The sequence below is a fragment of the Buceros rhinoceros genome, unplaced genomic scaffold (assembly GCF_000710305.1).
Source record: "Buceros rhinoceros silvestris isolate BGI_N320 unplaced genomic scaffold, ASM71030v1 scaffold38614, whole genome shotgun sequence".
In the NCBI taxonomy this organism is placed as follows: domain Eukaryota; kingdom Metazoa; phylum Chordata; class Aves; order Bucerotiformes; family Bucerotidae; genus Buceros; species Buceros rhinoceros.
In genome coordinates, this window is record NW_010408285.1 from 7,695 (window position 1) to 23,393 (window position 15,699).

Below are 15,699 nucleotides of genomic sequence, written 5' to 3' on the forward strand. Positions count from 1 at the left end.
CCGAGTTAATCAATCCCATATAAATCTAAATCAGACTGAAGAAAGCTAACTCAATACATAGTTGTCAATACTAATCCAGAAGCTAGAAGATATGCCTTCTGTATCAAATCTCCTTCTCTCCAAAACATTTTAACCTTCCTGGTATCAGTTTAGAATCACCACCATAAAGCTTTAATATGTCATTTTAACAGATAACGAACTGAAGCAAACATTGCCTCTAACAATCTGTTACTTCCCATATGCGAAATGGAGCTTCTGACTATTACACAATCCCACTCTAAGGTGCTTTCAGAAAATCCCCATCAAACGTTTCCAAATACAAATAGAAGCCATCACCCGTACAGGCACAGAAGGCAGCCACCCCACCCTACAAGGGTAATAAACCCTAGTAAAATCCTTCATGTGAAACAACGCCCATCTTAACCTAGTTCTCAGCTACTGCTTTTACTACTCCTAGCTCCCTCCTATGCTTATAGGATGAGAAATGCTATTACTGCATGTAACAAGGTATGTAACAACTCCTAAGATTTTTCCCTTGCACGTGAATGAATGGTTTAACTCCATTCGAGATTATTAGCCAAAGAGGTTTAGCGTTTTCTCCTTTTGATACAAATTCCCAGAAAACCATACTGTTAAGACTTAAACCAACACTGAGAGTGTTTAGGTTACTAAAGTATTATTTAGGAACATTTGTTCATGCATTCTTTGGAGGAAATAAAAAAAGCAGGCAGTTTACAAGATGGAAAAAATTTAAAAATCCAAGAAGTTCCATAAGACCAAGTAAGAACTATTTGTGAGTACTGAAAATAACAGCCTGGCGAGAAAGGGCAGGGTAAGGATCCAGAGATGGCAGCTGCACCTGGTCTTAGGGTTAGGGCAGCACCACAGCCAAACCAAGGAAAACACAAGGATGGACCCTCTTGCAATCTTTCTGTACTGTAACTGGAATTACTTCAAAGAATTTTGCCTGATCACCTCAAAAATTAAACTACTACCAATATACAATTTTGATGCAAATTTTTGTTTGAAAGCAAAAATTATTATCTGGATTCTGAGCACTTGGTATTTCAGTTCAGTATAAAGTTCTTGGCAGGTAGCCTGTTCCAGGTGCTTTAGAGCAAAGTGGTAAAACAGCCAACCAACCAGCCAACAAAAACCCCTGGAGTTGAATTAATCATCTGGAAAAAAAAAATTCTTACTAATATTGGTTAGCTAGCAATTAATCTAAACCTGTTCACAAACTGTATCTATGATGAAATTTTTAAAGACTTCTTATTTTATTAGCTTATATTAACCACTCCCCCTTTTTAAAAACTCCGCTAAGCTCCTAGCTTCAGTTTCTTGGGAGCCTGTTCAACTGTGTACATTGTTCATTGTGTAGAAAAGCCCCTGAGCGCTCAATTCGCTGGCTTTGACTCAAGTCTTTGAATAGTTAAAACAGTTAATGTTAGATGCTACAGAGGAAAATTGCACCAACTATACAGTGCTACACTTGAAGACAATTACTTCCACAACACGAAGACAGCAGAAACTTAAAAATAAGGAGGATTTTAAACCTTCTTGTCCATTCATTGACTAAGAATTAATACTTTTTTTGTATGTTAAGGAAAAGACAGGTTTACAATGTCATTTTTTTCCCCAAAGATTTCACTGAGCTGTCCCAGAGAGAAGTAACACATTACTGGCCTTTTTTTTTTTTTTTTTTTTTTTTTTTTTTTTTTTTTTTTTTTTTTTTTTTTTTTTTTTTTTTTTTACTGTTTTTATGAGTAAAAGTTGCACAAAACAGTATCTAGCACATGCATCTTCTGCTACCCACAGAAAAAAACCAAGAAAACCATGTACAGAATAAGGGGCAGGCTGCCTTTGAACTCTATTCTCAGTGTTCCCAGATGAACAAGCAGACAAGAAACAGGCACTGTGAGGAAGAAAGGAAAAGAACCACCTTCTGCCTTTCTTCCTCTTCATGATATTGTTGAAGTCTGTGCTGGAAGGACCATAGGATTCAAGTGGTAGCAATCTCAAAGGGTTGACTGACACAGAGAAACAAAACTTGTGAAAAATAAACAACTACGGCTTCCAATAGTACTTCCTGTAATCTGGAAGCTGGGAATTAGATCCAGTCCATCCAACAAAAACTCAGCAAAAAGAAAACAGAAGTTTTTCTGTCCTCTTGGTTTCTTGTGTCTACACACAAATAAGCTAATTGAAGGTGCCCGAAGTTCTACAGACATAAATTCCAATAGCAAACTACAAGTTTGCCTCACATAATAATAACAGATTTCATTTGTTGGCTATTTGGTTAGGACTGTGAAAGGCAGATGGTTCACAGCTTAGAAAAGGTTTCAGGAATACATTTTTTTTAAATACACTGACAAAAATTCAGTCTATGTGGATGTATTTTGATTACCTCTCGGGTATTTTGTGTGTGTGTGGTTAGTTTTCCCCATACAAAAATGCACTTTTCCTTTTATATTTCAGTTCAAACAACTCAAACCACCACATTTCCCCTTCTGTATCAGCTCTGTGACTCCTAACCCACCAGCATACCAGGCTCATGAAACCCCTTTATGCCTTTTATGGTATAAATGCTAAAAGCGTTGTTTAGCATATAGGGATGACAGCGACATTTTTAAAAACCTCTTTAAAGCTGATACAAATGCATTTTGTGCTTCCTATCAATCTCTGAGGGAAGAAAGGAAAAGTGATCACACTAACAGCATTACTACAGTACTACTGCTTATAAATACTTACAAACTATTAACAGCTACAAATGTTTAGGTTTAGTAAGTCTAAATTATTCCTTGAAACACATTCCCAGCAATGACCACATCACCACCTACATCTATTTTGAGAGCTAAGCTTTCTATTCTAAAGTTCTCATCACATTCTTTCATGAATCACAACAGCAAAACACTAGTTAGAAGAGTTTTTAATGGATGAGTAAAGAGAAGCAGAGAGAAAAGAACTCAATTACAATCAGATGAATTGGGGAAAATAAGAGGAAACTGTATTTTCTACAGTTTTTCATTGTTTTCATAAATAAAAAAGCTAGGAAAACTCAGAATTTTTTACTATCACAAATAACCCAAATGGATATGAATCAGGATAAAGAACAACCAACCAAACAATAAAAGATCACTGAAAACCAAATGCAGTTTGTAATTTTATGTACCATTACTGTAGCAGCATAGTATATATTAAGCCACTGTACTTTCAAGTATATAAACAAACACAAACCAACATCACAAATGTACACACATACAAAAATATAACTCCACGAACTTTAAAAACTGTTATTCTCCGAGCAGTTTTCCATCTACTTAGTTATGTATTTTGAAAGTAGCATTGTAAAATCAGTCTTTAATAATTCTGAAAAATCTAGCAGACACCTGTTACAGTACAACTCATCTAGTTCACCTTAAAACAGCAAATGTAACAAACTCCAGCAACTGGTCTTTTAAAAAAAGAAAAATTCACATAGGATACAACTGAAATCACATCCACACAAAAAAGGCTCCTCCTAACTGAGTTCACACAAACTCGATTTTTGTTTAGTTACAGAAGTTGCTAATGCAATCTCAAACTATTTAGAAAGACGAGAACATTTTTAGGAATGGTAATTCCAGAATCTGTTCTATGGACATCAAACCCCTTTATAAAATAAAAAAGGACTATTTCCAATGGATCAGAAATCAATATACAGCATTCTGTCACAACTCTTAATGGGCCAGAAAAAGCACTGGTACTTAAGACAGAAGATTAAGACAGCTGATCTACTAAAGAGCAAAGATTGCTGGAAAAGAAGGAATCAGTGGTCAGGCAACAGCTGGTATTAAGAAAAAACTCATCCGTGATATGTTCATGCTGTGAACATATAAGGAGACATATAAGGAGATGTCACTATCTGCTTTCCCTCTTGTAACAGCTTCTCCCTTAAGCATGTGTTACTCCTTTTTGAGTGAAGACAAGATACTGTATTGAAAGAGACCTTTGATCTGACCTGTAACAGTCATTTTTGTCTTCTTAACACTTGCAATCATATTATGTGAGCGTCCTAACCGCAAGAATATAAATGTTAATACGATGTGCATTAATGAGGATTATATTTTGTTTTAAACTTCGTAAGCTGTTGAAAAACATTCATGAGGTTTTTTTGCAGTGACATAGGAAAACCCGCCCATTCCATAATGCAAATGACAGACCACCTGCACACGTCCATTGATCACGTTGCCCCGAGCATCCCTATTACTTCAGTCTCCTATTTCCAAAACTCCTGCCTGACGGACTGTACAAGAGACTCCTTCCAATATCATACCTACTCAATGGCAAAGCTGTTTATCACCAGTGCAAGGCATTACCATCTTTTTCCGTGTTCCACATAACACACCACCGTCCAACAAAAAAAGCTGGAAACAGCAAATCTGAAGTATACTTGTACCAAAATTAAGTAGACAAATCTACTAGCAATGGCTGCAATATTTTTGTCTTAAATCAAATAGCCACCTATCCTAAGCTTTACATGTTCTTTTTTCAGTCGGCTTATAAATATTTAAGCTGCTTTTGTTTTTTTAAAAAATTAGATCCACGAACTTCAACGGCCCTAACTATAACAAAGTTAGGAACACACAGGCCTCTGGAAGATACGCGCCTAATTAACGACCGGAATGTCTGAATTGAAATTCAAATTATAAGAGTAAAACATAATGAACATGCATCAGATGCCTCAGCTGATTATAAACAGGGTAACCTACCCTGATTTTTCTTTTTCTTCAGAGTCTGCATTTACGTTAGGATTTTCCATTTCTTTAATCTTCTCCTCCTCTGTATCTTCTGGTTTGGTTTCATCTTCAGTTTTGATCACGTTTAAGTCTTTTTCTTGATCAGGCTGAATATACACAGAATCTGGCAAATTTTTTTTGTTTCCCTAGGATAAATAAAACTTTTAGTTAACTTACACAGTGAAATAAAAACACAAATGATTTATCATCATCATCATGGCTTGGCTCCGTGAACGAAGATATGATTTAAGGAAAAGAAGAAAAAACATACTGAAGTTACATGAGGAAAAAAACCTGAAGTCTAGGGTTTCTTCTAAAATTACAGCACCTCTGCTGTTTTTTCTTCTGAAAATCTCAAGCTCAAGACACTTTGAGACTGCAGCCAATATTCTACTTAGTTTTGTTGCAACGATAGGGATATGCAGCGCTCAGACCTGAACTACAAAGCAATCCTTAAGACAAACACTTCGAAGTACTTAGGATGCAGAGGTATCAGTACTGGCCCATCTGGTATTCACCCCAGAGTTAGCACCAGCAGACAAGACCACAGCTGGCTGCCACTCACATGCAGAAGCATTACAGTTGTGGTGCACACTGACTTGAGCAGCTGTGCTGCTTCCAGAGCAAAACTGCTAAGCCTGCACAGCACTTCAGCTCATCACCCCGGACTTCCTTTGCTAAAACCACAGAGTCAACACGGTATTTTGAAAAACTATAAATATTTGTCTCTCTAGACCACTGAACTACATTAGACCACTGTGGACATCATAGGACCCAGGTCTTTGTAGAGCTACGCTGGTTTCACTGGAATGAAGAAATAAAAGCAAGATTCATGAGGGCTTTAAAAGCACGGCCAAGTGCAAAATAAAAGTATCATCACTGGGTTACAGTATCATGACCATAGTTAGCTGTGAGCATACGTTACCCAGATCAGGATAAAGCCGCACCATAAATAGTGTTCATTTGACCTGGGAGGCCCTCAAACCTGTGCAGTGTTACAGCTGCTTCCTAACAAGTCAGACATTTTGACATCATGATCCCCTAAAACAGACACCTAGGGATAAAGGTGGCTTAAATACGTTGTTCTGAATTAGGTTTACAGTACATTTTTGTTTCGTTCTAAATCCATTATGGGAATTTCAATCTTGATATGAACTTATGGTAATCAACACACCACCTGACTTTATAAACACAGTATAACATGAACATTAAAATATTTTACCAGAACAAAGGGCTTATCATTTTCTTTACTTTCATTATCATTCTCAGCTAACTTTTTTTCTTCTTGTACTACTGCTACTTCCTCCTGCTTGCGCTCCTCCTTATCCACTTTTATTTCTTTTACATCCTGCTCTGGTTCTTCGCGCATCTTCAATTCTTTTTCTTTTTCACAGTCTTTACAAGGCTTGCTCGTCACTTTCTCTGGCAATGCCATTTGAAATTCAATGTTAGCTGATGTACAATACTCTTCAAAACCATAGAGGTATCTAAAAGAAAAAAATTGCTTGTGATAAGCAAGTTTGTCTCAAGATGAACACGCTACCTAGCAGAAGCTAAACATAAACAGTATGTTTAAAGCCTAAAAAACAGTATTATAAACAGAAAGTTCTGGAGTTTTTGTGTATTACCACTACCACAGGATCACTTCAGTTCACTCTAGTGCTGTTTGAGCATGAACTTCATAGTTTTATTCCTTACTTTTTGTATGCACATTTAACATTATATCCCGCAGCGGAATTCAATACAGGGATTCCAAGATCTTGATAAACTTGCTTCCACACTGCTCCACTTTCAATCTGTTGAAGAAAATGAAGTCATTGTTTTTGAACTAATTCATTGACATAAAAAAAGACTAAAGCAACAAAGTTTACAAATTTGGAAAATAACTGTAAGTAATTTCCTCTGATCTATAAAACTACTATTTATCACACACATAGTATTTCACTGTAATGCAAACTGTAGTCTAATGTAACTACTTTCAGCTATTTAGCATTTCTTCATTTCAGCAAGGCACAGCAGGTTTTCCTCTCCAGGTGGTAATAAAACAAAGGGAAGTAAACACAAAGATCAGAAAAAATCAGTACATCATTTTTATTTTATGTTTAAAGTAATTCTTTACTACCAGAGCTAGAATTTATATTAAATTGGAAAGAAGAATTAATTCAAAGCATTAACAATACTCAGCCTTGGCAGCACTGCACCAGATAGAGCAGCTACTGGTCTTTCATTGTATCTTTCATACGCCCTTTGGTGTCAAAGTTTTCTGACAGCGTGATATGCTCATTTCTAACCATCTGTGAAGGTAAAGCAGAGGTACTGCAACACCCAAGTACAAGATCCTATAAATCAGAAAGGCGTCACTGCACAAACGTACCTCCTCAACTGACAGGCTAAATTCATGGGAAGCAGTCCAAAGCAGTAACAGAATCTACTTGGCCATGAATTCCATATGCTTCAATTACCGCTCCAAGACCAATCCCACTAATCCCAGTCAGCACATTCTTCTATATACTGTCCAGAATAGACAAGAATTAAGGGCCTCACTTCAGACCTTAAACTAGATGACTTCTCTTTGATATTTTATTGAGCAGTGACTCTTTTCAATTTCTGAGGTAACAACTTTATCAGACAAACATTTCTTGAAGTATCACAAAAACACACATGCTTGGTGATTTTACACAGCAATAATTAAACACGCTGAGCAGATGTATAATTTATTTAGAATATAATTAGTTTCTCGTTCCTGTTAAAGAATGTTTCTCAGAGCTACAGGGTGCCTTATGTAGCTGTAAGCATTCAATTTTCGTATGTCTAAAGATCCTGTGCAAGACTCTTCTTCATCACTGCTTAAACAAAAATAAAGAGCATCCTCAGATTTTATGGCTCTGGAATACTCATCATACTAATACTCACATTATCAAATCCTCCAAGCTTGTGTACCAGTCTGAATAATTTGAAGAGATTCAAATTTCTATACCCTAATACAGGCCGTTTGTTAATAGGAGTCCCTGTGAACAAAGACAGTTATTACAACGTTTTGAAGTGTTTTTTTTTCCAGAAGAACAGGAAATCCACATGACATGCATGACTACACTATTAAATACAGTAACGTAAACCCCTCCTTCTGACCACCCCATTGCACCTGGTACTTCCTCTTCACGAAACTACACAAACTCAAGAGTCTTAATAACCCATTTATCCATGCTCCTGATTACTTATTTAGTTCAGTAATGTAATTTAATTCACACACGGGCATTCAAAGAGCTGAAACTTCCTATGCTACTGTATTAGCTGTACTCCACAGACATTTTGCTTTTCTTGCAATGTATAAATATGCATTTCCCTTTCAAAACATTTCAGTCTACCTTACTGATGATGTTCATGCATTTAAGTAGTCAGAATTTACAGAAGAAAAATTAGCAAAAACTGAATGTTTTTTCCATGATCCTAGAAAGTCCATGTGCATGATTAAATTTTGTTTTATTTAAGCATTTTAAAGTTATTAAACTGAGCATTTACATTAATATGATTGAGGATATTAAATGGTTTATTATAGACATTATAAGTACACGGTAGAAAAATTACTAGGATATATGAGGTACTATCCATTCCAGGAGGAATAAGTGACTGTATTTTAGGAGAAAAGTCAAGTGACAGACTTCTCTTCTAAATAGCAGGGAAGTCAGAAGTGATGAATACATTCTCACTTTCAAAAAAATTAACAGCAAAGCACTACAGGCTTACAGACTCAATTCTTTAGAGTACTGCTAAGCAACATAGCTATCTTCAGCTTCTACAAGTCGAAGACTGAAAAGCCTACCTCTGTCTTCCATGAACTTGTATAACTGCTGAAGAAAGTTCTCTCGCTCCTCAGGAAACGGCTCGATTTCCTCCTGTTTAAAGTAGTGCACACAGGAAAAATATCACCATTTTGAGTTACAGTCCCTCATTAAGAAACAAACTTCAAATGTTCAAGCTTGCTTTACTGTAGCCAGCAACTGGATACTATATACAGAGACACATGCTCTCAGTGCTATGCCACATGTTAATAAGTTTGTTATGAACTACAACCAGGTTTTCAAAAAACAGTAACTGTAAAGACACACTGAAATTGAATTTTTGATTGATTGCTGAAGTGTCATAAGTGATACCCTAAATCAGGATGTATTCTCAATTTTGTCCGTTTATGCAGAAGTCTAGGAGATGCCACTATTAATGACCAAGAGATCATATCGGAAATCTCAGGTCTATTTCTACTGCAGTTAAGTGCCTCCTTTATGCCTGGATACACTATGTCACTTTCAGGGATGAAGTGAAAGAGGAAACAGTGCTTGCACTTTCTTAGGAGTTCTAATCCACAGTACTGGCAAACCACAGCCAATGGCACTGCATGCATACTGCCATGGGCTGTGCATAGGGTGAGCAGGCTCAATCCCAGAACTGAAATAACAATGGATATTTTGGATGTTCAGTTCATTACACTAATAAACCTTTGAATAAGATTTACTGGTGTTTCATAGCAAAGCACTATGGCTTATTTTATAACACCATCTAATTTCCTTAGGAAACACAACCTGCCAGAACCATCAGCAGTAAGGTATTAATATAAACAGAATTCTTAGAAATTCTGATGACAAAGCTACTTCAAAACCATATGCCAAATTTAAGTTGATTTATTTTCTGCATTTTTATTTTCTCCATTTTTTTAATACTACCCATAAAGTTTAAATTATTCAGTAAATCTAGAAGATACTCTTTTTCATTCCATGTTTATCTTTCTATTCTTCAACAGTCTCCTTGTACTAAATATTAAAGCATCACCTTCCCTGAAGCAAGGGGACAAAATGTACTGTGTTTAAAGTTACAGCACAACAGTTGAGAAATCAACAGAAACTGAGTATCATTATTAAACACAACAGAAAAAAAAAACTAAACAAACAAAAAAACCCCACAACATCTGCTGAAGCTCTTTATTAAAGAGATTGATGGCTGAAAGTAAGGTCAAGGAAGGCTATAAATATTACCAGAGAATAGGGGTTTTTTTTTAACTCTACACTTCCTCTTTTCCATTAAATGCCCTTGGAGGACATATCAGAGCAAACGGGCAAAAAGTGAAGAACCACTATTTGCCATCTGTTGATACAGTTGTCGTTTAGGTATAATCATCAACAGAAATTCAAGGAAAACATCCCACAATCTTGCAAAGCCAGTGCAAGAGGAAAAGCCTCTGCAAGGGGCATGTATATGATGAGCATCTATCTGATATCTAGTGTACCAGCAGAGCTCAGAGCAGGCTACTTCAATGAGGAAGGAGGACAGGCTGGGTAGAGAACTACAACAAGTATACTAGATCCATTCTCACAGGGTGGGGCTATCAGAAATCAGGCATTATCTAGCAATTCTTCACCAAGAGGTACCAGGTGATGCTGCAGCCCTGCATATAGTACTGACAAACTCCTGGTTAGGAACATTCACATTTCACAGGCAAAGGTGGTGAAGGAAACACTGCTAGCAAATAAAGGATTCAGCTTGCAGTCATACAACTTGAATACGACCATAGAGAACAAATGACTCGAGTGGAGTAAATAACAGTTTTGGAATCTATTTTGTTTGGTTTAATCTCAACATTACAGGTTCTTGAAAAGGACTTTTACCAGCATACACGGGATCATGGCAAAGAGATCGTGAGTACCTACCTGCATTTCTTATGTTCCTCACTAACGAGAGAACACTTGCCATAAGAAAATGGTCACACAGAGCATTTGGGGCACGGATGGAGGGTACAGGGTGGGGAGCAGTGTCACTGAACTAAACCCTCAGAAAACCCAAAGCTTTTAAGAAAGAATGTATGGTTTTTAAAGATATGGGTACCTGAAGTAAAGGTGATGAAGCGGCTGACTAAAACACTGCCACTCCTTTCTCACCATAATACCCACTGCCTGAAGATTACTCCTACATCTCAAAAGTGATAACCCACAGAGGTGCCAGAATGGCAAGTGGATACTTCTTGTTAATTTTACCAATAGAGACCAAACCAACTTTCTAAGAAAGCTGTTAAGGTGGAAAGCTTAAGACTCTACCTGCCTCTGAAAAGCATTTTTACTGTCTCAGAATCTCTACAAAATCACTATATATTATACTATGATAATAGTATCTTGTGAATCTCCAAACATTTTTGCAATCTCTTAATCCTAGATAATGGTTTGAAGCAAGCATGTCATACTCTGTAATCACTGCTTATCTCTAAGTCAGACAGCCATAGTGCTAGCAGGTCACTCTGCAGTGTCTAATGTATCTGTTCATCTTAAAAAGGTAAAAGGAAGTGGCTTATATATATAATTAAATCCAGAAAAGCAGCAACGTGCTTTCTGCCACACAAAATTCACACAGTATTATAGGCCAGCTATATAGGTCTATATAGGTCTTCATCAACTCTTTTACCTGTCATCAAATTTAGTAAAAGAAAAGAAGGCTGTTTTAAAGTCTCTTCCATTTTAGAGAAAAAAAAGGAAAAAAGAAAAAAGAGAAAGGAAAAAAAAAGGGGTGTGGGTGTGTGTTAAATAATTAAATAAACAAGGACAGCTCATCTTCTCTTCCTAAAAGAGAAGCAGAGGGTATTTGCATGTCAACTCCTATTTATACAGGATAGAAGCATCTATCTAGATATATGATACAAATATAGGAGCATCTATCTATAGGTGCATGTGTGAATACATATATACAGGGTAGGAGATATACGAAGCCTGCGGTTACATATTTAGGACTTTATTTTTTTTCTGACTCAGAGGTACCAGGACCACATGGATGGCCTGAGGGCCAGCAGCAAGAATTTTTCACATCTTGGAAAGCTGTAGAACAATCTGCAGGTGTGTAACAATGCCTCAAGAGCAGGTGCACAGGTCCTGTTTGAAAGGAGATGCTGCTTGATAGCCAGGAGGTTACAGGCACAATTTTAAAAAACAACCGAAAGAGGAGGCTGCAGAAACTGCTTTAAGGGAGGTGGAGAAAAGGCACACAGGTCATTCACCATGGAAGAGAAGGAAAAAAAATACAGTTTTCAAGACCTCCTAGTTCAGCAGATGACTGAATCATTGGAAACTGGAGAAGAAATTATCACACGAGATGTCACAGTAAATCCCAAAGAATTTGCCTGAGATGAGATCTTCATGTCTAGCAGATGAGAAGACTAGCTCATACAACATCACATGCAACTAAGAGGAGCTAGACAGAAGATGTAAAAAGGGTACAAGTTCAAATATTTACAAACACCATAGCTAAAGACTGCGATTTTTCTCCTGAAAATAGTGAGGGAATGACCGCTACATAAAGATCATGTGTCAACCTGCATAGGTACAAACCTATCTACATTCATTATGTCCATGGCTGGACACGAACCTGCTCTGAAAGCTCAGGAACTGTGCTGAGCCCAAGGAAGTACTGCTTGCTTCTCAACTACTAAGCAGAGCACAGCCCCTTGCAAACTGGGCTTTGTAACTTCTGATCAGAGCTGGATAATCTCCCATGAGCTTACAGAAGAAGCAGAATTAACTCACAAGCATGGAAAGGCGGCAAAATATTTTCTTCGCACCTTTGCAGTCTCCCAACAAATCTTAAAGAAATGAGTGAATAAGAGATGGAACACCATCTTCTAAGTATGCCAGAGACACAATCTCTACGGAGGCTGTATTGAGAGAAAGTCCATAACAACCATTTAAGACCCAAACGATTGCAGTATCTCCTTCACAATTCCACTGTTGATGGGAATTTCAGTCTACTGCATTACTGGCAGTTGCATAACAAATTAGAGAACAGCTCTCAAACCTTACTGAGAGAAGAACTGATAATGGGCAGATACAGATTTCAAGTACCCCCAGAAGGTACAGAGGAAGTAAAACATTCTAAAGCCCTTCTTCCAAACTCACTGCCAGTTGTGAAATAAAGTTCTTTTCACTAATTTTCTTCTTTCCTCTTGTCTTCATTTTTTTCTGGACAGAGGTTGGGATGAAAGAACAGATAATCAGAAAACCAAGCATTAGGTAAAACTCTATACTTGCAGGACAAAAGAGAGAAGAAATGTGGAAGACAAGTACGTGGGCTAATGCCTTGATTGAAAACTCTTTCGCTCCTTTACATCAGGGTAGCCAGAGAGATAGCTTGTACAGAGCAAATCTTCAGTAGACCAGGATAAGAGAGAGGTACAACAACTCAGATTTCTTGGTAATTATCTAAAGGTTTCAAAATCTCTCAATTTTCACTACTCCAAAACCACTGAAGTCCATCTTCCACAGTAAGAAGAACTACAGCCGTTGGCCTAGCATAGCAACTTGGAGGCAGGAAAGATTAACGTGGAAGGGGAAGGAGAACAGGGTGACAGAGACAAAAGGGAGGAGGTGGCAAGAGCAGGGCAATGCCAGCCTTGTTTATTTTTCAAATGTGTCAAGAACATAGGTCAGTAACAGCTTTAAGCTGCCTCCACAGATGCAGCTTCTGTGTAAAGGCAGCTTTACTACATTCCAACTCTGTGGCTTGGAATGTGTAGTAAATCACAGGTACGTAGTACTGGGGTAACAGCTCTATAGCCAGGATAAAACTTTCATCATCATTTATGTGAGTAGCACAATTTTAGCAAGCACAGAACTCACCCCATGGCCACAAAGGAGAAAATAAATCCACACTGTCATAATGTACAATCAAGCAGATACAAGACAAACTACAGAGGGAAACCACACCCTTCTGCACACTACGTCACACTGCATGACTAAAGAAGGGCAAACAACTGTTTTCTTGGAGGAAGAGTGAACTAAACACTGGAAACCCACGTGCGCCATGACTTACCAACAGCGGAGCAATTAGTACTACCCTAAGAAACCTGTTGTACTACATCAGCGAAAAAAACTACTTTGCCTTTCAATACCGAGACAACATGTGCAAAGAAAAGGCCAGTCTGGATTTACCTACAGTTGGGAGACATAATCGCTGATGTTTTCAAAGTAAACAGAAAGAGATCTTTGTTCTAAAGTTATAAAAAATAATTTCAGCACTATTCATCAGAAACAATTTGAGTATTTTTTTAGCTACACAGATCTCAGTTAGAAGACAGCCAGACCTTTTACAGCTAACAGGTAAGTTCCATTTAGAAATAGACACAAGCAAAGGCAATCTTTTTTCTTTTAAAAGAGTAATGCCCATGTGATGGCAGACACCAATATCTACCCTTCTTCCTCCTGCTTAGTCCCCTTCTGGCAGTGCATTAAGATCAGCATGGGAAAAATTCTAAACCAGGATCTTCCTTCGAGTTTTAATTTCTGTTTTTCATGATTCCCTAATGATTCAACTCTTTCGACTACACATTTCTTCTCAAAGATATTTGATAGATTTTCAAGTTAGTATTTTCACATTAATTCTTGTTCGTTGAATAAAGATTTTGAAAGCTGAAAGTTAAAACTGTTGCCTACATTAACAACATTTAACGTGTTAACATAGGCAATGCTCTGAAATGTTAAGAAGGCCTACTTAAGTATTACAGTATTGCTAATATTTATCAGCTATGTATCTATGCCCTTTACTAACTTCACTTGCCTCTTCCTCACTGCTGTTATCTTCTTTTTCTTTTTCATCCTCTTCCTCTTCTTCAGCTTCACTGCTGGAGCTGTCTTCTTTCAATTCTGTTTTCCAGTTACTGGGAACAGTTCTGTTTTTACGGAATTCAAGGGCTTGGTCAAAAGCTGTAAAAGGACCAGTGTTTGTTAACACTGCAGGAAGTATCAGTTTGACGAAACATTTTTATCAAAAAAAAAGTAGTCTGAGTGTGGGGGGAAAGGGAGAAATAAAGACTGTTAATTAACAATTCCACCTCCAAATTAAAAAAAAAAAAAAAAAAAAAAAAAAAAAAAAAAAAAAAAAAAAAAAATCTCAAAAACAATGCTGTGTTGACCATCTTTATTTGCCTTACGCAGCCAACCTGGCCTAGTGTTCTCTACACAGCAAATTACTCAGAGCAGTTACTAGGATTATTACCATGTTAACATCTATACACACAAATGAGGATCTTCTGTATCAGGGCATGTATGAAAACTTAACTGAGAGAACCCCTATTACAACAGGCTCATGTATACTGAACAGGGAGGAGAAGGAGGAAGAAATAAGCACAGGCTAATTCTATGAGTTTGATCACACTAACTTCAACTTTCAAATGAAACCACAATTCCAGTTTCTTGAGAGTGTATAAAGGCAATTTACTTATAAGGGGTGCTACGGTGAGAATAACTCTGTGAAGGCCTAATGCAAAAGACCAAGTACTAAATAACCTATAAAGTCAGTGAGGCAGTCCTTTATTTGGCATGTCTACAATTAAAACAAACGCAGCAGAATGCTTTTTTTTGTTTGTTACTGATTTTTTTTCTAAAAGAAAAGTACCTACCTCTAGATTTTCAGAAGTATTCTCCTCCTTCCCTATATTATGCTACATGAAAAGATTCTGTATGTTAGCATTTTTAAGACATGAACCAATCTACCATAAATTTGGTCCAATTTACGTAATAAAGTAAATACATACACACATGTTTTCTCGTAGAACGTTTATTTTTACCTTGTTTTAACAAAGCGTCAGGCTTCGGTGAAGTTTCACTAATCTCCCGAACATCTTTTCTTGGCACAGAAACGCTAGATGATTTAGAAAGTATTAAAAAAAATTAAGCTAAATTAACAATATAATACAGAGCTACTACTAAGACTGTAACACACTTACTAAACATACAGAAGCAGCATATGAAATACATCTTGACAACTCTACAGTGTTAGTCTGGTATGGTATTAGTCAATTAGTGGATTAAAAATAAAACTTCTACCTAAATTTGCTGAGACCATCCATATGCATTCACTGTATGTTAAAGAAAGCATTCCTCTTCCACTAACAGAAATC

At 37.0% G+C, this 15,699-nt stretch overlaps 1 protein-coding gene across 1 annotated transcript in view; it reads right to left on the minus strand.

Moving 5' to 3' along the window:
* The window catches only part of LOC104492281 (AT-rich interactive domain-containing protein 4B-like), a gene marked incomplete at its 5' end in the record, with an annotated part of 20,391 nt that extends 4,951 nt beyond the window's left edge, over positions 1–15,440 (minus strand). Inside the window, 7 exons of the mRNA XM_010134812.1 lie at positions 4,752–4,924; positions 6,007–6,265; positions 6,477–6,574; positions 7,692–7,786; positions 8,599–8,671; positions 14,358–14,503; positions 15,367–15,440. Of these exons, the coding sequence (XP_010133114.1) occupies positions 4,752–4,924; positions 6,007–6,265; positions 6,477–6,574; positions 7,692–7,786; positions 8,599–8,671; positions 14,358–14,503; positions 15,367–15,440 (918 nt within the window). The remainder of the gene's footprint in view (positions 1–4,751; positions 4,925–6,006; positions 6,266–6,476; positions 6,575–7,691; positions 7,787–8,598; positions 8,672–14,357; positions 14,504–15,366) is intronic.
* Between the last annotated feature and the right edge of the window lie 259 nt (positions 15,441–15,699).